At 34.8% G+C, this 21,555-nt stretch overlaps 1 protein-coding gene across 3 annotated transcripts in view; it reads left to right on the top strand.

Annotated features, from left to right (window-relative positions):
• Positions 1 to 21,555, top strand: part of CERT1 (ceramide transporter 1) — a 128,269-nt gene that overhangs the window by 49,821 nt on the left and 56,893 nt on the right. For all 3 annotated transcript variants that reach the window (XM_036845533.1, XM_036845530.1, XM_036845531.1), the window contains 3 exons: positions 5,998 to 6,105; positions 6,901 to 7,039; positions 12,155 to 12,238. In XM_036845533.1, coding sequence (XP_036701428.1) covers positions 5,998 to 6,105; positions 6,901 to 7,039; positions 12,155 to 12,238 — 331 coding nt within the window. The remainder of the gene's footprint in view (positions 1 to 5,997; positions 6,106 to 6,900; positions 7,040 to 12,154; positions 12,239 to 21,555) is intronic.

Here is a 21,555-nt window from a genome sequence, read left to right as displayed (position 1 = left end):
TCAAGGAGAGTGGAGACAGCTATTGTTAACTGTCTACTTCTACAGTATCATCTTGTATTTGGGCATTTTTTTAGTACTTTGGATTTCCATTGGCAGTGTCTTATTTTCTTTTACCCCCCCTAGCATTCTTTTAACACTTAACTAGGGTGTGCAATAAGGCCTTGGTTAACTCTTCCAGCCTCATATCACTACAACACTGCTTATTTAGATATTTCTGTAAAGGAAAGCTTATCTCATGCTTATTAGAAGAAAATGCAAAATGAATAACCAACTAAGGTCCGCAACTAAGGTCCATAAATGACCTTCAAATGAGGTATTTTATTTGATATTGGTTTTTAAATTATGATACAAGAATGACTAGGAAACATTCCAGTATGATTTGAGAAAAGTATCTTGAGGGTAAGCAAATGTTCTACTCAGTGAAGTTAACTGTATTGCTGCTGGGTTCTAAGCAGTTAGAAATGGATAAAATCTTTTTTAATTTTCTTAAATATATTTTAAAATTTCTTTGATTCATGAGGTACTGCAATTTCTGGAAATCATTGTAGGTTGAACCTTTCCTCATCTGATACATTATTAGTGTTGCTTTTCTGAATAAATTGTGTGTTGTTTTTTTTAAATAAATAAATAAATATTTATTTATTTATTTATTTTTGGCTGCATTGGGTCTTCATTGCTGCGTGCAGGCTCTTCTCTAGTTGCAGCGAGCAGGGGCTACTCTTCGTTGCAGTGCACGGGCTTCTCGTTGCGGTGGCTTCTCTTGTTGCAGAGCACAGGCTCTAGGCACACGGGCTTTAGTAGTTATGGCACGTGGGCTCAGTAGTTGTGGCTCTCAGGCTCTAGAGCGCAGGCACAGTAGTTGTGGAGCATAGGCTTAGTTGCTCCGCGGCATGTGGGATCTTCCTGGACTAGGGCTCGAACCTGTGTCCCCTGCGTTGGCAGGCAGATTCTTAACCACTACGCCACCAGGGAAGTCCAATTGTGTTATGTTTTAATCTTCCCAGCTGGTTCAACAAACGGCTTTCTTATATTTGGCCTCCACTGGATATATACATTTTTAGCCTAAGTTTTGGTATTTAGGTTTAGTATAGAGAATTACAATTCTAGACTAGCCATATCATTTTAAAGATAAGAAAATTAAGTCCAGGGGACTTCCCTGGTGGTTCAGTGGTTAAGACTCTGTGCTCCCAGTGCAGGGGGCCCGGGTTCGATCCCTGCTTGGGGAACTAAGATCCCACATACCTCAACTAAGCCTGCACACCGCAGCTAGAGAAGCCCGCGTGCCGCAACAAAGACCCTGCGCAGCCAAAATTAATTAATTAATTTTTAAAAAAAGAAAAGAAAATTAAGTCCAGGAAGGTAATGACTGACTTGTTGTCTAGTGGTGACAGTGACAGTCGAGCAGGTCTTCTCTCTGTTATCATTGTGCTCTTTATACTTCAGAGGCTACCGCTTCTCTAGGGGGATCCGTATGTATTTGAAAGGCTAAATAGATGAGATTTTAATATTTATAAGTGTGAAATTGTCATGCCAAATTTTATTATAGCAAATAATATATGTTTACCTACAATCATAAATAAAATTGTTGCCATTGTAACTTATTATGATACTGTAAACCATAATTCTATTGATTAAATTGTTCTCCTGGTTATAGTGTCTTGCTTCTCATGTGGTTTGCTTTAAAATATTAATATTGAAAGTAGATGTGTGGATGCTGGCAACATAGCAAGCGCATTTGGTTTTATTATGGGTTTCAGAATTTCAAGTTCTGGAAAATGCTCCATTGTTCTAATGTTAACATTTAATCTTCTATTTTCTCTCTTCCCCTAATTAAAATGGGAAGAAACAATAGGGAGACTATGCCACAAAATAGGTAATTTTTGACACCATGAGGAAGTTAATTTCTTTCTCAGTTACTTTGCTGTGCTTCTTGCTGGAGAGTGTTATTAGGAAAATGAATAAGCTTTTCAAAAGGCAGGTGCTATGAAAAAAACAAATAAGCCAACCTATTTCCTTTATTTTATACCACTGTTTTTTGGAGTATAGATGGGCTGATGAACAGACTGTGCAAAATGAAAATATGTGTTTATCTCCTACATGAATAAGCCAAACTATAAAATTTAGCTGTGACTTTAAGGGAGTTTTCTTTTCAAATCAGTTCTTAGGCATTTCTGGTCCTTTATTAAGTTCATAACTTTGAACTGTATGACTTAATTTATCATGATTTTAGGTGTTCTCAGAAAATCAAGATACAGAAAGTACAGGTACATACGTGCAAGGGATTTAGTCTGAAGGTTACTATTGTACTTTGACCAATAGTAACCTTTGTATCAACTTTCCAAGTGTACTGCTTGGAAAGTGCTACTGACCCCCTCTAGTGGCCAAAAGATTACACTCCCCACCCCCAAAATAAGGAGGAATGTTATAACAAAGGTGTGGTCTCATTACTGTAATATTTAAAGGAACCCAGCCTTGTTCTATACGGGACATGTTCAATAAGTGTTTCATTGAACCAAAATGTCATTGTATGTTCATGCAAAACATGTTGAGGAATACTGTTTACAAACACACAAATTTGGGAAAGAAGGGTTTTTTTGCAAAGCAATTTGTGTGAGGGATCTTAAAGTGTATATGTTGAAAGGAGGAAATATTCCTATAGTAACTGTATTTGAATTCCACATTATTAATTTTAGTTGGAAATTGGTGTTTTCAAAAATACTGTATTGGTGATTAGAGGTTGTAAGTAAGCTCTACTTTTTTCTTGTGGAAGAATGGGATTAAGAAAAAGCCAGCATGCCTTTAAAGTATTATCCCTAAAATCATACCAATGAGATTTTGAAGGCATGTCAAGATTTTTAGGAACATTTAACAGTATATATCAGTTGTGACCATAAAGTAATTTCTTCCCATTTCCATCCTTGGAAATTTCCCTCACCCCCACCTTCGAAAAGCAGACCTTGTTAAATTCAGGATGAGTATTGTTGCCTTTAAAGTGGACATCTTGGAAAGCCAAATAGATGTCAACAACTTTGCTACTTTTCAGAATAGTTTTATAACTTACCTTTTAGAATCATTTTAGCCCCTGTGACGAAGTGTTTTTCAAATATTGATATCTTTGATGATAGATTAGATATTTGAGAGAAATCCAGTACTAAATCAAAGCCATGTCATGTGACTAAGAAAGGCAGTCAAGCTTAATTATACAGTTTACAGCTATTCCTTTAAAGTAGTTAGACAGTTTTAAAAGTTTTATTCTGCAACTCCCCAAAATTAGATAGCTCCATTTTGTGGCTGTATCATAAAATTACTCTAAATATTGTGGTAGTACCATTAGGAATCTTTTATGCAATGATAGCATCATTGGCACAATCACAGACATTTCCAGAATGACCAGTTTTTAAACAGTGAGGATTCATTTGTATGTGCATGTGTGTATTTGTTAAACCCTTAAATTATTTATTTTAAAAGTTATCCCAGTGCAGTTACTGACATAGAATGACAAATGAATCCCCATTATTTAAATTGAATAAAATGGAATTGGTCTTCATGAGTATACTTTATTTTCTTTTTTCTTGGAATGATGTATATAATTTATAATGCAGTTTATTTAAGTGAAACTTTATTAAAGGTAGAAATACAATTACTCTAAACTCTTAGCCTCAACATTCATTTACTATTCATTACTTAAAATGTACAGCAACAGTATTGCTATAGTAGAGTTTTTTGTTCTATCATGTCTTTGTTGTAAGGAGATATTACTGTTTTGAAATAGTGGAACCTGAAAAAACAGGCAAGGATGTAAGAATTATGTTTCATAGTGAGAAAACATTTAGTAAAGCTTTGTAGTGTTTATATTTTGTTTCAAGATTTTAAAGTTTTGACTTACTCTGTTTAGGACTCATTGATATAAAGCAAGTAAATGGAGAGGGTAGATTCATTTGGATTTGGATTTGAAATTGTTTGGTTTTAAATATTTTTCAAATAAATATCCAAAATTTGTTTTTAAATAAAATTTTGATTGTAAATTATGGGGTAGTTTTGTATTTAAATGGACGGTTCAGATTAATTTCTGTTGAGAAGTGAATGACACATGGGTGTCTAAGTGATTTCTGAAGTGCGTACCTTATATTTTTGGTCCATCACAGATAGATTTTTCTTATTTTTAATTCCAGTCTTCTATATTTAAATCTAACGAAAAACTTTACCAAACCAATACAACAATTAAAATGTAGAAACACTATACTTAGAAAGTTAGCATTGTTGTCAAACGAGAAAGAGAAACTAGAGCCATTTTAGTTAAGGAACCTAGCTCAGTACCTTTGTTCCAGGACATTATTAGATAAGAAGTCTTATTTTTTTTATGAATTACATGATTTCTGTAATTAGAATTTTCTTTTTGTGGGATTCTGTGATACTGAAACAAGCTTACCTTTTTTTCTTTAGCTAATTTATTGAGGTACAATTTATTGTACCTTTGATTCCATCTAGTCATGAGTTTATATGTAATTTGTTAGTAAATTCAGAGTTAAGAACATATTGCAGTACCTTTTATAGGTAGAGTGTTTTATGAACAGGCGTTATTAAAGTATGACAATTTTACTTTGAATCTTTAGCGACTGGTATGTGCTGGAAGCTTGAATTTTAAGAAGCTGCACTAGGTGTGATGCCAAAAATGATTAGATATTATTTTACCTCTTAAGTTTAGTGTCTAGGATTAAAATTATGCACAGTACTTGTAAAAGAATAACAGTAGGAAGAAATCAGAGATCCCAAAATACTTGAGCAGGTTTTAGGTACTTGGAAGTTGTTTTTTCCAAATGTTTAATTCTTTTGTCCATGTTTTTAGTACTGCATTTTCCTAAGGAGGATGGGATGCAAAATTGATACTTTAAAAGAGTGCCAACTCCATCAAAATTAGATCACAGTTCTGAGTCTAACTAAACCCCAAAAAGAGTTCAGTTATCTTCTGTGATGTGATTACAGAATAGACTGGCAAAATTGGGGATTTTCTTTGTGCCATGAACTGTCAAGGTGGCTACAAAAATGGAAGAAATACAGTCTTCTTACAGAAGGTACAAGTCCACTAGTAGTTACAAAATGTAAACTATTAAAATTGAGTGGCAAATGCCATAATCATGATATGTTAAGAATGGTTGAGAATACAGAGACAGACTATCTGGAATAATGGGAAAGGCTTCATTGAGACTGATATTTGAGCTGTGTCAGGATAAATAATTCATCTATAAAGAAGTTTTCCTTTTTTTTCTTTTTTTTTTGGTCCTTGTTCTACCAAAATTTTTTATTGTGGTAAAATACGCATGACGATCTGTCATTTCAGCTATTTTTAATTGTACAATTCTGTGACATTAAGTATATTCACATTGTTGTTCAACCATCACCACCATCACCATCCATCTCCAGAACTTTTTCATCTTCTCCAACTCCAGCTCTGTACCTAGTAAATTCTAACTCCTCATTCTCCCCTCTTCCTAGCCCCCTGATAACCACTGTTCCACTTTCTGTCTCTATGAATTTACCTACTCTAGGTAGTTTTCCTATTATTAAACTCTTTTAGCCAACTAGCCCAGCATGTAGTTGGTATTCAGTAAATTTCTAAATTAAGTGGCAATTAGGAATTGAAAGCATTGCTTATGCCAGTGGATTGCCTATATTTCTTGAGTGAACTCAAACTGCTAATTATTGTTACAGTAACCTTACTTAACAAAAATTTTTTTTGCAATAACCTTATTAATTTATAGGGAAACTTTTGTTTTCTCTTAAGTATTTTTCCAGTTTTATTGAGATATAATTGATATATCACATTGTATTAGTTTAAGGTTTACAACATAATGATTGGATATATGTACATATTGTTAAAGGATTGCCACAGTAAGTTTAGTTAACATCCATCACCTCACAGAGTTAAAAAGTTTTTTTCTTGTGATGATTAAGTATTTTTTATTTAATTTTTTTCATGTAGTTTACTTTCCTTTTTAGACTGAGTCTGGATATGGATCTGAATCCAGCTTGCGTCGACATGGCTCAATGGTGTCACTGGTGTCTGGAGCAAGTGGCTATTCTGCAACATCCACCTCTTCATTCAAGGTTTGTGGTTATGAATGCTTTAGTACTGAATGTTGTGAACAGAACTTATTTGATAGAATAAGTTTTTTGAAAGAATTTTCCTACAACGTAATTTATTTGAAGTTGTTACAGAATAGTTTTTTAAGAGGTAAAATCATGACTCATAAAAATAAAATGAACACACATCAGAGATTTTGTTTCACTCCTTAATGAAATAAGATGTTAAAGAAAAAATATAGTTCAAAGAAGAATGTGAAGAATGCTGAAATGATTTTGCTAATGTATGCAAAACTAATCAATAGTCACACATTAGTAACCAGTGTACCTCCACTGGACAAAGTTCATTTGCTTTTCTATGGACAAGAATCATTTACATTACTCTCAGTTTTCTATGACTTAAAGAGTTGTAAAATAGCTCAAATGCAATGAAATCAAAGACTTATATATGATCAGACACCCTCTCCGTGGATGATACTTACTATTCCTTTCAAAGGACACCCAGTAATATTTTTGCCCATTTAAAGTCTTTCACAATTTATCATCACAGTGTTTAATTTGAAAATATTAAACGTTGTAGTAGCAAGTTGTCAGGCTTATTGCTCTCATTTCCTTCAGGCTTATCACTATCAAGCCATTAATTACTCAGTTTCAAGTCCGTCCCTGGAAATAATACATTGAACTTGACAACTCTCCCTACTCCATGCCCTCAGTAGTAAGATACAGACCTTAAAAGGTGATGAAATACGATGGGACTAAATATAAATAAATTCTAGTTTTGTTAACTTGGATTACGTCCCCCCGTATTGTGTTTTGCAGAAGGGCCACAGTTTACGTGAGAAATTGGCTGAAATGGAAACCTTTAGAGATATCCTATGCAGACAAGTCGATACTCTACAGAAGTACTTTGATGCCTGTGCTGATGCTGTCTCCAAGGATGAACTTCAAAGGGATAAAGGTTAATTAGGCTATTACCACTATTTTTACTTGGAGAATGAATGGATTTAAAACCTCTTGATCTTAAGGGTAATGTCTTTAAGTGATGAAGGTAATTATAGTCACTTTCACTGTACACCTCTAATGTAACAGATTTCAGTGTCCACATAACTTGTATACTTTAATAACATCCTAATTAATCTGATCACCCATACCAGATATCACTGAAGATTTTAAAATGGTTTTTGAACTCTTTATTCCATTAAAAAATATAATATCATCTTGATAATATGGGGCATTTCACATGATTATGTCTAATACATGTACCCTATGACGGGTCTTAGAGACAAACATATGTTTATGTTAAATCCTCCAGATCTGGAGTCAGTTGATCTTTTTGTCTCTTGCTCTTCCTCTTCCTCTCCCTCTTTACCTCTCTTTCTCTCCTTCCCTCTGTCACCCTCCCTTCCTCTGGCGTTTTTCTCATAGAAGAAGTCAATAATGGAATTACATATGCATGTAAAAGTAATTTTAGTGAGTTTTTTTTTTTTAAGAGAGATGATCTTTAGTTAACTTATAATGTGAATTTTGAAGTTACTTTTCATTTGTTACTGCTAAATATTACTGGTGTTGTCAATATCTGTTCTTCAGTTTTTCTCTTAATTTGTTATAATGGGCAAAAATGAACTACTCATAACAGTATTACTAAATCATGCTAAGTTCCTACCCAGTATAACTAGGTTGCCTAACATGGTTTCTTTTCTTGGTCTTATTAAATGTCTTTGATCTGAGTTCATGTTCTTTTTGTTGACTTGCTGGCAAGATGGTGGAGTAGAAGGATGTGAGCTCACCCCTTCTTACATATTCTTTTTGTCTTCTCTGTTCTTTGTTCCCTTTTTCTGCCTTCTTTTTTTTTTTAATTAATTAATTAATTTATTTATTTATTTTTGGCTGTGTTGGGTCTTTCGTTTCTGTGCGAGGGCTTTCTCTAATTGCAACGAGTGGGGGCCACTCTTCATCGCGGTGCGTGGGCCTCTCACTATCGCGGCCTCTCTTGTTGCACCACGCAGGCTCAGTAGTTGTGGCTCACGGGCCCAGTTGCTCCACGGCATGTGGAATCTTCCCAGACCGGGGCCCGAACCCGTGTCCCCTGCATTGGCAGGCAGATTCTCAACCACTGCGCCACCAGGGAAGCCCTCTCTGCCTTCTTTTGGATTGAGTATTTTTTATAATTCCATTTTCTGTTTCCTTTGTTGGCTTTTTAGTTATACTCTTTGTTATTATAATGGCTACTTTAGGGTTTATAGTATGCACATTTAAGTTATTACAGTCTCCCTTCAAGTAATATACCCACCTCCTGTATTGTATAAGAACCTTAGAATAATGTATTTCCATTTCTCCCTACTACTGTGGCAAGGCAGTTCCGCATTCTCTAGCCAATTCCCTGTGAATTGTTCCAGGTCTGTGTTGCAGGAACAGGTGCTTTTCCCTGCCCCACATAGGCTTTGGGTACTCTTCCCTGGAATCCTCTCAAATGGTTCTTTCTATGACCTCTATAGTTCCTCAACTTGTATGTGCTATCAGTACTCTGCTGAATACTCAGGGGGACCTTCTGCCCATCTCCAGAGTTCTCTCCCTGTACAGTTCTCTCCTCCCAAGTCCTCTGCCTTGTGAACTCTAGTGTCCTTTGTCTCTCTGGATTCTCAGCTCCATTTCTTCACCTCAGAGAGTCTACCAGGCTCCTCCTGGGTTTCTCGTTACTCTACAGCTTGGAAACTCTCCCATGGCAGTAAGCTGGAGCATTCACAGGGCTCACATCATTTGTTCCCCAGCCCTTAGGGATCATTGTCCTTTGTTGCCTAATATCCAGTATCTTGAAAACCATTGTTTCATATATTTTGTCTGATCTTTTAATTTCATGCTAGAGGATAAATTTTCTCCCTGTTATTCCATCTTTGCCTGAAGCAGAAGCCCATATTCCTCTTAAAGCACTTAATTTTACCTAAAGTATCCTTGAAGTTCTTTATATTTGATACACTCTGAAGTTTTTGGTTCTTTAACATTTAATGTTTATTTCTCTAAAAATAAAGAGAGTTGAACTTCTATTTCTCATTAATTAAAAAAGTATGTATACTTTTTTTTTTGTCAAATTAGACATTACACATCAGCTTTCATTTACTTGCAAACAGCCCTTTAAACTAAAACAGGATGTATACAGATTTAGATTCCTTGTTTATTTTTAAATGATTCACGTCAATAATATATAGCATTTTAAAGACAAAAGTGATAGTGGAAGGAGTGGAAGTTGGGATGTAATAATAACCATGTTGTGTAGAAGATTAGAAAAATATTTTTAAACATGTTTGATTATATAGCAACAGTCATAGACTAATGTATTAGTTGTTAGGGATGCCATCGCCAAAGTACTCTATAGACTGTGTGGCTTAAATAACGGAAGTGTATTTCCTCACAGTTCTGGAGGCTAAAAATGTGAGATCAAGGTTTTGGCAAGTTTGGTTTCTTCTGAGGGCCATGAGGGAAGGATCTGTTCTAAGCCTCTCTCCTTGGTTTGTAGATGATCATCTTCTCCCTGTGTCTTCACATCATCTTCCTTCTGTAAGTGTCTGTGTCCAAATTTCCTCCTCTTATAAGGACACTGGTCATATTGAAGTAGGGCCCATCCTCATGACCTCATTTTAATTTGATTACCTCTGTAAAGACCTTGTCTCCAAGTACAGTCACATTTTGGAGTACAGGAAGGTTAGGACTTCAACATATGAATTTGGTTGTGGCACAATTCAGCATATAACAACTGATTTCCCTATAAATGTCTATTTTAAGAAATGATGTTTTTAAGAGTACATGCTGTGTAAAGGTGAAATAAGAACATGGACCATAGTTTCCTACTTCGACTATAGATTGGAATTGCTGACCTAAGGATCTCTATAGATGTACTTTCACTAAATTATCAAGACTAAATTATCTGTGACTTAAACATTTTTAGAATCACTGTTCTTCATTAAGTGTGTCATTGAAATGATAATAGCAAACTCTTATTTTAGGTATTCAATGTTTTCATTTAAAAAGTTTTATCGTAATTGCTAGTAAGGAGACTTAACCACACACATACTCACACACCCCACACTCCAGTAAGATTTAGTTAACCATTTAGGTCCAGATACTCTAGGATTACAGAAGTAGAAGACATTATCTCTGACCTAAACATATATTTTAAAATAAGACATATATACCATGTTAAACTTAAAGGTTCTAATCTTGCTCTTCTATTCATTATTAGTTTGATGACTTGAAGTAGATTACTTAACATTTCTGCACATCTCTTTCCTCTGTAACATGGATGTTGTATCCAGCACATATGATTGTGAGATTTAAATGAGAATATGTATATTAGACCTGTGCTTAATAGCAAAAAATCAATAATAGTTGCTATTATTAATGTGGTTGATTTGGATTATTGCAGGGATAATGAAAGCAGGAATGTACAAGATCCAGAGATGGAATTTAGCATAATAGATTTGAGGGCTGGTAAGGGAAACCAGTCTGATTGGGATGGGAGATTTGTATTAGGACAGTGGTTTTAATTCATGTCAGACATCCCTTAAAGGTGCCTCAGTGATGGACAAGGAGTGCTTGGTTGGGAAGGAAAGGGGGAGGGCCACTCTTTTAGCCAGAACAGCTCTTGTTTTCCATCAGTTTTATATTTTGAGTATTTACTAGAAAAAGAAGTTTGAAAATCCCTGTTTGGTAGTACTAGGCTATTGGATGGTTAGAGATATGAAAGTGAATCTTTAGGAACCCAAGGTAGATACTGAGGAGACAAGTGAAATGCAGACATTTCAGTATTTAAGAGCAGTTAATCAGATTAGTAGTGAGTCAAGGTCAGGATGTTGTCTGATGATTTAAAATCAGTAATGATTTAAAATCAGAGCAGCACTGTAGTAGTTAATTTCTTAGAATTGACCATATTTGCAAATTATTGATGAAAAGACAGAGATCCACAGAATCTGGGAATTTGATTAATCTTGGAACTAAGGCGTTTGCAGAGGCTTCAATATGGATACTGAAGTCTGTAGGAATGATGGATGTGGAAAAGAAAAATGTCAGTTGGATGCTGATAGCAGTTAGCTGGTTATAAAGTAGTAGGTGTTAGTAGATAATAGCAGCTTATGATTTGAAAAAGTTGTTATAGATGAGTGCAAAATTTTCAGGTGATGAAAAAATGAAATAGCCCAGTAATTAGAAAATTGTAGTACAGAATAAAGGTATTTTCCATAGTAATTACTACCATTTAGTCAGGGGAGGGAGTAAGGAATAGTAGTGGGCTTTGCATCCATTGGAGAGAGAGTTAAAAATAGATGAAATGTTCCTCATAGAGCCAAATTACTCCTGACGTAAAGAGAGATAGGCAAGGAGTAAGACATTAGTTTAAAGTGAAGATTTATTCTGTAGAAAGGGAGTTCCTCAAAAGATAATAAACTAAAGAAGCCATTCAAAAACAGAGAATAAGGTTGGGGGCTGAGGTTTAGAAATTTGCACTAAGAAGTGGAATACATAGTGCAGAGGATTAAGTATGTTAGGCAGTAGAAAAAGGGATAGTACGTAGAAGAAAGAGGTATGTGGAAGATCACAGGGGATTCTGTATTTTCTGGAATTGGGTAGGTTAAAATGGATGTCCAGGCACAGACACATTGGGATAAATTAAAATCGATATCACATCTATAAGTCATTATATTTTCCCTGCATATCCTAGAGACAAGGTAAAGTATCTTCTGCATGTACCATTACCATCCTCTTCCGTCTTTGTAGGCCTCTGGTAGAATTATGAAATCTCCGCAAGGTCAGGAGGAAGAGATAGAAAGACTTAAAGGACAGAATAAATCGTATCTCAGTACCATCCCTTGCACAAATGAGAATGGGTACAGTTTTTATAATAATGTATTTAAAGACATTCCACAGCATATTTATTGGGCATACATTGATAAGCACTGAAAATACAAAGATGAATAAGACCATGCACTCACAGAATCCAGAGTATATTTACTCCGTTGAACATAAGAATAAACTGGTTAATTTCTATGTGCTTTCATCCTGATATCCTTAAATATATTTTACTTAGTGGTAGAAGATGATGAAGATGACTTTCCTACAACACGTTCTGATGGAGACTTCTTGCATAATACCAATGGCAATAAAGAAAAGGGTAAGTAGTAAAATTTTCCCCCTCAGTTGGGTAAAATACACTTTCTAAAGTTACATAATAACTAACTATATAACAAGAATAATTAATGGAATAGTTAAGAAAATTTTTTTAAGCTGGAAAGCGAAATTTTTCTTCTAAGAAAAAACATGTAGGTAAAATATACATTCTGACATTAAATAATCTGACAGCTCATCTGACAAAGACTTATTCTAAATTTTAGACATTGGCCTCTTATTTCAGCAGTATTTGGTAGAATCAGTTTCTAGTACTGAAAAAGTATTTCTTAGGGAGGAAACATTGTAATGGAACTTGAATGTTTCTTTAGAGTGTATTTCTCTCTGTTAATGTTCTTTTCTCTCTCCACTTGATAAACTGGTGTTGCAAAGTATATAATCAGTGTTATTAAAGGAAAATTATTGAAATCACTGATTTCACAGCACAGTTGTTTATAGACTCAGGAGCAAGGTGGTTTATTACATGTATCAGTTTACTGCATATATCAGTTAATTGTTGCTCTGTTTATAAGGGCTCACTCATTAGATGGAATTCTTAATTGTTCATTGGGAACCTGTGTTTTGCAACAACATGGATGAACCTGGAGGGCATTATGCTAAGAGAAATAAACCAAAGACAAATACTGCATGGTATCACTTATGTGTGGAATCTATGTATGGGGCAGGGGTGGGCAGGGAGGTTGCAACAGAAACCTGTGATTCATGGTCAGTGCTTTCTTTTAACATATGCTAAGAAAAAGCTGGCATGGATTCCTAAAACTTTTTAAGTTGCAAATAAGCCTTTGTGAAAAAAAATTAGTTAATCTAATTATGCTTATTTTTGCTGAAGTTATGAAAGTATATGAAGTAAAATCTGTGGCCGTGGCATATTTTCAAATAATTTTTTTAACAATTACATGCATGGAAATTTAACAAATCATATGGGAATATTGTAATATTGATACTAAATCTAATGCTTCTCTTCCCCACCTTTTCCTTCTTTCCTCTTCCTGTTTCTTATTTTCCTAATGGTTCTCTTCTTCTTTATAACCTACTCTGCTCTCAGTCTTGCAAAATACTAGCTTCTTATTACAAAGTTTTCCTTATGACTTGGGGCTAAAATGTTGAACCTTGTTGAGTCATCTGGATTTATATGTCTTTATGGAATTAGAGGATTACTTTGGGAAGGTTCTTTCTGTTACATTTTAATTTTACAGTGAATAATCTGCTTTAATAGAAAAAAGATTTCGTTTGGATATGGGAAAAATTATTGAAAGAAGTTGTAAAATTCTCAGGTCCAGTCTTCCATCATCTCACATACACTCAGCTGTCCCATCTGTATTCCCCAAAAGAGAATGGAAGCTTATTTTCTGTAGAAATTGAACTGCAGAGTTTTAGATTCAGGAGTACCAGATACATCAAAAGATAGATTGTATTGGCCTATCAGTAAAGTAATTAAGTAGAAGTGTACATGCTGACTATTCAAATCCAACAGCCTCACCATTCTGCTTCTCTCTAAGAACTCTGGTAGCCGGGGACTAAATGAAAGTCTATACACGGAAAGATGTAATCTCCAGCTTCCTTCTCTTACCCTGTTTCCATAGTATATTTTCTGATACAAAACTGGACATAAATTTTCTGATACCAAATTAAAAGTTAACTCTGGAGGCACTGAAAGGCCATAGAGAAAAGACTGAGAGCTGTTGCAGGGTCCATCATGAAAAAGCTGTCTCACTACCAGATCACCCTTTGATGAAGTCCAGTAGTTAAAGCCCTGCTAGTGTATGTAGAGCTTCCAGTACCTAACTCTTAAATGTGATCTGGCTAGATCTCCAGACATTTGAGGGAAGCCTCCAACATCTCTTTTTCAAAGAGACTGAAACCAAGCAATAGAAGACTGGGTTATTAAAGTCATTTAGAGAAATATCCTGTAAGATATCTGAATAATTTTTAAAATCACGAGTGATGTTTTAAGTATACTTGGGGAATTCAATGTTTAAAATAATTCCTTTCTTCAGAATCATGGACAGAGAATAGACTGGTGGTTGCCAAGGGCGAGGTGGGGTGGGAGAGGGATGGATTGGGAGTTTGGGATTAGCAGATGCAAACTGGTATATATAGAATGGATAAACAGCAAGGTCCTACTGTATAGCACAGGGAACCATATTCAATATCCTGTGATAAACCATAATGGAAAAGAATATGAAAAAGAATGTGTATATATGTATAACTGAATCACTTTGCTGTACAGCAGTAATTAACACAACATTGTAAATCAACTATATTTCAATTAAAGAAAAGAATTCCTTTCTTAATGTTGATGGAAATTAACTCTTGAAAATCATCATAGGTGGAAAGTATCTTTTTATGGTTAACCTCTAGAAATAAGTTAGTCAGAAGCATTGAATATAAGCCGGTAAAGTGAACAGAGCATTATAGTCTTTAAATCTGGAACTACTTGATTGTAGTCTGGGATTAGGGTATTTCAGCCATCTCTCAAAAACAGGGTCTTAGTCCTAGATTGATCAGCTATTGGAAGAGGGAAAAATAATACTCTGTTCTTGGGAGTGATCATTGTAATATTCTCACCATTAGGGCCATTATTAAAGATTAGGTCTAGATCAAATATTGTGATGTAACTATACTAAAGTTTTTTAAAATTTAGAACTAGTTTACCAACCTACTAGTAAATATGCCAAGAATAGGAATGGGGGGTATGGGGCGAAGACTAAAACAGGAGTAAAACTTCCAGATATTCTAAGATGAGAAGAAAGGCAATTAAAGTAATTTGAAGATTAGAGCAGAGGAGAAATTTTTGAATTAGAAAATACCTTCCTTAGTTAAAGACTTTTAAGAGTACTAGATCACAGTGAAAGGAATGTTTCCTCAATCTTTTGTGAACAAACTTCTTATCTACCTCTAATATAAGTTTTCTTCTGTTAAACTCTATACCATCTTTTTAAAATTATATTTCTAGAGACAAAAGGAGAGATTTTATGACAATAAGATACGTATTTGCATGTAACAACAGAGCCCCAAAATACATGAAGCAAAAACTGACCAAAGAGACACGTCAATAGTAATAGTTTGAGACTTCAATAACCAACTTTCAATAATGAATAGAACAAGTAGGATAAAGATCAACAAGACAATAAAATATTTGAATAGTCTAAATAAACAGACCTAGTCGACATTCACAGAACACTCCACCTAACAATAGAAAAATATATATTCTTCTCAATTGTTCATGGAATATTCTTTAGTATAGACCTTATGCTTGGCCACAAAACAGGCTTTAATTAGTTTAAAAGGATTGAAATCAAAGTATGTCCTCCAACCACAGTGGAATGAAATTGGAAATTAATAACAGAAATTTGGGAAATTCAGAAATATGTAAAAATTAACACACTCATAAATAACCCGTGGATCAAAGACAAAAATCACAAAGGGCATTAGAAAATACTGTGAGGTGAATGAAAGCAGAAACACAAGATGCCACAACTTACGGTCTGCCACAGTACTTAGAGGGAAATTTGTAGGTGAAACACATTTATTATAAAGAAGAAAGAGAATTGAAAAACAATACAGAGAATCAATGAAACTTTAAGTTGATTCTTTGAAAAACAAAGTTGACAAACTGTTAACTAAACTGATAAAGAAAAAAGGGGAGAAGACTCAACTTATTAAAATCAGGAATGAAAGGGAGGACATTACTACTGACCTTACAGGAATAAAAAAGATTATAGGGGGATGCTATGAACAGCTGTATGCCAACAAATTCGATAACTTAGATGAAATGGACAAAAGTCCTAGAAAGACACCAACTATTGAAACTATGTCGAGAAGACCTACAAAATCCAAATAGACCAATAATAAGTAAAGCGATACAATTAGTAAAAAAACTTCCCACAAAGAAAAGCCCAGGCTCCAGTGACTTCACTGGTAAATTTTACCAAACATTTAAAGAAAAATTAATACCAGTTCTTCACAAATTCTTCCAAAAAGTAGAATAGGGGGAACACTTCCTAACTAATCATTCTCTGAGGCCAGTTTTGCCTTGATACCAGTATCTCTTAGTGAAACCCACAATTAATATCACTTTTAATGGTGGAAGACTGAATGCTTTCCCCCTAAGATCAGGAACAAGATAACCTTGTTCCTAACTAATGTTCAACCTTGCCACTTCCGTTCAACAATGTATTAGAGATTCTACCTGGACAGCTGAGCAGGAAAAATAAATAAAAAGCATCCAGATTCAAAAGGGAGAATTAAAACTTTCTCTGTTTGAAGATGCCATTATCTTACATAGAGAAAATCATAAGGAATCCACTAGAAAACTATTAGGACTAATAAATTAAGACTGCAGGATATAAGATCAGTATACGAAAAATCAATTGTATTGGATTGGCCAGAAGGTTCATTCAGTTTTTTCTGTAAGATGGCTCTAGTAGCACTTAGTTGTCTTTAACGTCATTCAAAACAATTTTGTTAGATTGTATGTGACAGCTGGCATATCAGCGTGCATTTAAAAAAAGATCTATCAAAATTGGTGAAATTTTGTGTAGTCATTTTAATATTAAAGATGGAAGAAAAACAACATTTTCAGCATTTTATGCTGTATTTCAAGAAAGGTAAAAATGCAACTGAAACGCAAAAAATGATTTGTGCAGTGTATGGAGAAGGTGCTGTGACTGATCAAACGTCAGAAGTGGTTTGTGAAGTTTCGTGCTAGAGAATTCTTGCTGGACAATGCTCCATGGTAGGGTAGACCAGTTGAAGTTGATAGCCATCAAACTGAGACATTAATTGAGAACAGTCAACGTTATACCACATGGGAAATAGCCGACATACTCAAAATATCCAAATCAAGTGTTGAAAATCATTTGCACCAGCTTGGTTATGTGAATCGCTTTGATGTTTGGGTTCCATGTAAGTTAAGAAAAAAAAAGACTTCTTGACCGTATTTCCACATGTGATTCTCTACTTAAACGTAATGAAAATAGTCCGTTTTTAAAACAAATTGTGATGGTGATGAAAAGTGGATACTGTACAATAATGTGGAACAGAAGAGATCGTGGGACAAGCGAAATGAACCACCACCAACCACACCAAAGACCGGTCTTCGTCCAAAGAATGTGATGTTGTGTATATGGTGGGATTGGAAGGGAGTCCTCTATTATGAGCTCCTTTTGGACAACGAAAAGATTTATTCCAACAAGTACTGCTCCCAATTAGACCAACTGAAAGCAGCACTCGATGAAAAGCATCCGGAATTAGTCAACAGAAAACGCATACTCTTCCATCAGGATAACCCAAGACCGCACATTTGTGTGATGACCAGGCAACAAGTGTTACGGCTTGGGTGAGAAGTTCTGATTCATCCACCATATTCACCAGACATTGCACCTTCGGATTTCCATTTATTTTGGTCTTTACAAAATTCTCTTAATGGAAAAAATTTCAATTCCCTGGAAGCTATAAAAGGCACCTGGAACAGTTCTTTGCTCGAAAAGATAAAAAGTTTTGGGAAGATGGACTTATGAAGTTGCTTGAAAAATGGCAGAAGGTAGTGGAACAAAAGGGTGCATGTGTTGTTCAGTAAAGTTCGTGGTGAAAATGAAAACGGTGTCTTTTATTTTTACTTAAAAACTGAAGGCACTTTTTGGCCAACCCAATATTTTTTATACACTAGCAATGAAGAATATGAAGATAAAGTTAAGGAAACAGTTTTGTTTATAGCAGCATCAAAAAGGATTAAATACCTAGGAATAAATTAACAAAAGAAGCACAAACCTTATATTATGAAGACCACAAAACATTATTGAAAAAATTAAAGAAGACCTAAATCGATGGAAAGATTTTCCCTGTTCATGGATCAGATGACTTAATATTGTTAAAAATTCAGTATTCCCCAAATTGACCTGTAGATTCAATCCAGTCTTTACCAAAATCCTAGGTAGGATTTTTGCACAAGAGGACAAGCTAATCCTAAAGTTCATATGGAAATACAAATGACCCAGAGTAGCTACAACAGTCTTGAAAAAGAACAAAGTAGGAGGCCTCACTCTTCCAATTTCATAACTTACTACAAAAGTAACAGTAAAGTATAGTTCTGGCATAAGGAAAGATATATAGAACAGTGGAATAGAATTGAGAGTCTAGAAATAAACCCTCACATTTATAGTAAAATAAATGTGACTTTTCACAGGAGTGCCAAGACAACTCAGTGAGGAAAAATGTCTTTTCAACAAATGGTGTTAGGCAGCTGGATATCCATATTTAAGGAATGAAGTTGAACCCCTACTTCACACAAACACAAAAATTAACTCAAAGTGGATCAAAAACCTAATTAAAAGAGCTAACACCATAAAACCTTAGAAGAAATATAGGAGTTAATCTTAATGACCTTGAGCAAGGCAAAGCTTTCTTGATCTTTAGCAAAATTTTAAACTTGTGCTTTAAGGAAACTATCAAAAAGTGAAAAGATAACCCACAAAATGGGAGAAAACATTTGCCAGTCATTTATCTGGTAAGGGATTTGTATTTAAAATACATAAAGAACTCTTACAAATCTATAATAGACAAATATCTCAGTTCAAAAATGGGCAAAGCATCTCAATAGACATTTTTCCAAACAAGATATACAAATGGCTGGTGAGCACCTGAAAAGGTCCTCAACTCATTAGCCGTCAGGAAAATGCAAATCAAAACCACAGTGAGACACCACTTCACACCTATTAGGCTGGCTGTAATTGGAAAGAAATACCATAACAAGTGTTGGTTGAGGATGTGGAGAAATTGGAACCCTCATACACTGCTGGTGGGAATGTAAAATGGTGTAGCTGCTTTGGAAAACAGTCTGGCAGTTCCTCAACATATTATACATGGTGTCACCATTTGACCTAGCAGTTCTACTCCTAGGTATACAGGAGAAATGAAAACATAACATCCATATAAAAACGTGTACATGGATGTTCATTGCAGTATTATTCATAACAGTCAAAAAGTGGAAATAACCCAAACATCCATCCACTAACGAATGGTTAAACAAAATGGAACATTTTTTAGCCATATGCAGGAATAACATACTTGACATGTGCTGTAACATGGATGAACCTTGAAAATATTATGCTAAGTGAAAGAAGCCAGTCACAGAAGACCACTCATTGTTACTTTATATGAAATATTCAGAGGCAAATCATAGAGCAGAAAGTGTATTAGTGGTTTCCTAGGACTGGGCAGTAGGGTTGGGGGAAATGGGAAGTGACTACTAATGTATGTGGGATTTGAGGGGATGGTTCATAAAAATGTCCTAAAGTTGATTGTGGTGATGCTTGTACAACTCTGTGAATATACTGAGAATCATTTAATTGTATGTGTTAAATGAGTGAATTTTATGCTGTGAAAATTATATCTCAATAAAGCTGGTATTTATAAAAAGACTAGGGAATTCCCTGGCAGTCCAGTGGTTAGGACTCTGTGCTTTCACTGCCAAGGGCCTGGGTTCAATCCCTGGTCGGGGAACTAAGATCCCATAAGCTGTGTGGCGCAGCTAAATAAATAAATGATAAATAAATAAAACGTATACTTTAAATTTTTAAAAAAGTGTAAATAAATTCACTGACAGTACTGTTCAATTTTTTGGCCCCTACTTTTTCTTGGAGGGGGCCGCACCATGCAGCTTGTAGGATCTTAGTTCATGACGAGGCATTGAACCTGGGCCCTCAGCAATGAAAGCACAGAGTCCTAACCACTGGACTGCCAGGGAATTCCCTGGCCTCTACTTTAGATTAAATCAATCTAAAGTCAGAAATTTCCTACCCCTAAACCCTTATTTCTTATGATTAATTGTGTTAATTACATGTCAAAGATGGCTACTTGCATGGATTTTTTATATCTATTATATTTTCCAGTTGTTCCCATCCAACTATATATTTAGCCATATTTTCTAACCAATTTTTTAACTTCTATCTATTCCTGTTTTGTAAATAATATACAAGAGCATATTGTCATCTACTATATAAAATAATGACAGTAAATATTAACTAATCTGTCAAATCAAGGTATACTCTTGATGAAACTCATTGAGAGGCAATTTAGTGTTAATGGAACATGCATTACTCTATGAAACATGATTATCGTCTTGTCCTTTTCTCCCACGTAGTCTGTGTGCAGATGCTCATACATTAATTGTCTAAATGAAGAAGTTGGACCAGCCACAGATCACTTTTCATCATCTTTTAGCTCACAGATTTTTCATGTGAGAATATTTTAAATTTAGTTTTTTAGCCAACTGTATCTTACTTTGTTAGAATAATCATATCTATAATAGACCAGTAGTCCCAAACCAGTTGATTGTTGACCCTAGTACGATTAATAACATGGTCATAGTCTTAAGCCATGTTTCTTCTTTATCATAGTAGACAGGTGAGGAGAGATTTAAACAAAGTTGCCATCCTGTATGTCCAGAAGGACACAGTCATTTGGAATATTTCAGGTGGGGAAATGAAAAAAATCCTCACCACAGAAACTGGGGATTCCCCCTTAGGTTGCCTACTATTTAAATTAGTGTTTGGGAGTCTTAATGAAATGAAAGGATTAGAAATCTCTTGGCTTCTGTCAGTATTTGTTTTTATTTTTGACATGTTGATGTTAGCTTCTGGGTTCTGTGATTTTCTGAATGTTAGCACCTTTAAAAGAATTTTGAACTCTATAACGTCAGTTCAACTAAAAGAACTATAGATTTGAATGATAATTTTAAGACCTTAAGTACTTAAAAATCTAGGTTTATAGATTATTTTATAATTTCTTTCATCTCTGCCCTTCATAAGCATGGTTACATTCACATACTTGCAACTTCCTTTTGCTACAGTGTATCATTTTCCCAGAAGAAACTAAGGCATGCCACCTTGTCTCTTGAAGATCTTCCTTCCCTTGTGGTCAGCTGGGACATTTAGATGAGTATGCTCATCTAAAATTATTGAGTACTTTGGGGTTTTGCTTAAGTTTTTCCATCAAGATTAATGTAGTTCTACAAGATAAGGTATGAGAGACTTAGAGCAAAAATCAAAGTAACCAGTACTTAGAGGAGCCCAGTGGATGACAAATTAAGATGAGGTTTTGTCTTCATGACCTTCATTTCCTAACAGATGTAACATGAGAGAAATTTATTTCAGAGACCTTACTATGTTTGAGACACTTACTTTCAACTGTTTGAAAGTTTAAAAATCTGTTACATAACCCTTGTATCATTCTGAAAAGGATTTGAGGGTGACAGCTTCTGAAAGTAGTTAAGTGCGCTGAAGAGGTACATTTCTAAAAGTT

This window comes from Balaenoptera musculus, chromosome 3, assembly GCF_009873245.2.
Source record: "Balaenoptera musculus isolate JJ_BM4_2016_0621 chromosome 3, mBalMus1.pri.v3, whole genome shotgun sequence".
Lineage (NCBI taxonomy): Eukaryota > Metazoa > Chordata > Mammalia > Artiodactyla > Balaenopteridae > Balaenoptera > Balaenoptera musculus.
This window is presented reverse-complemented; position numbering and strand designations above follow the sequence as displayed.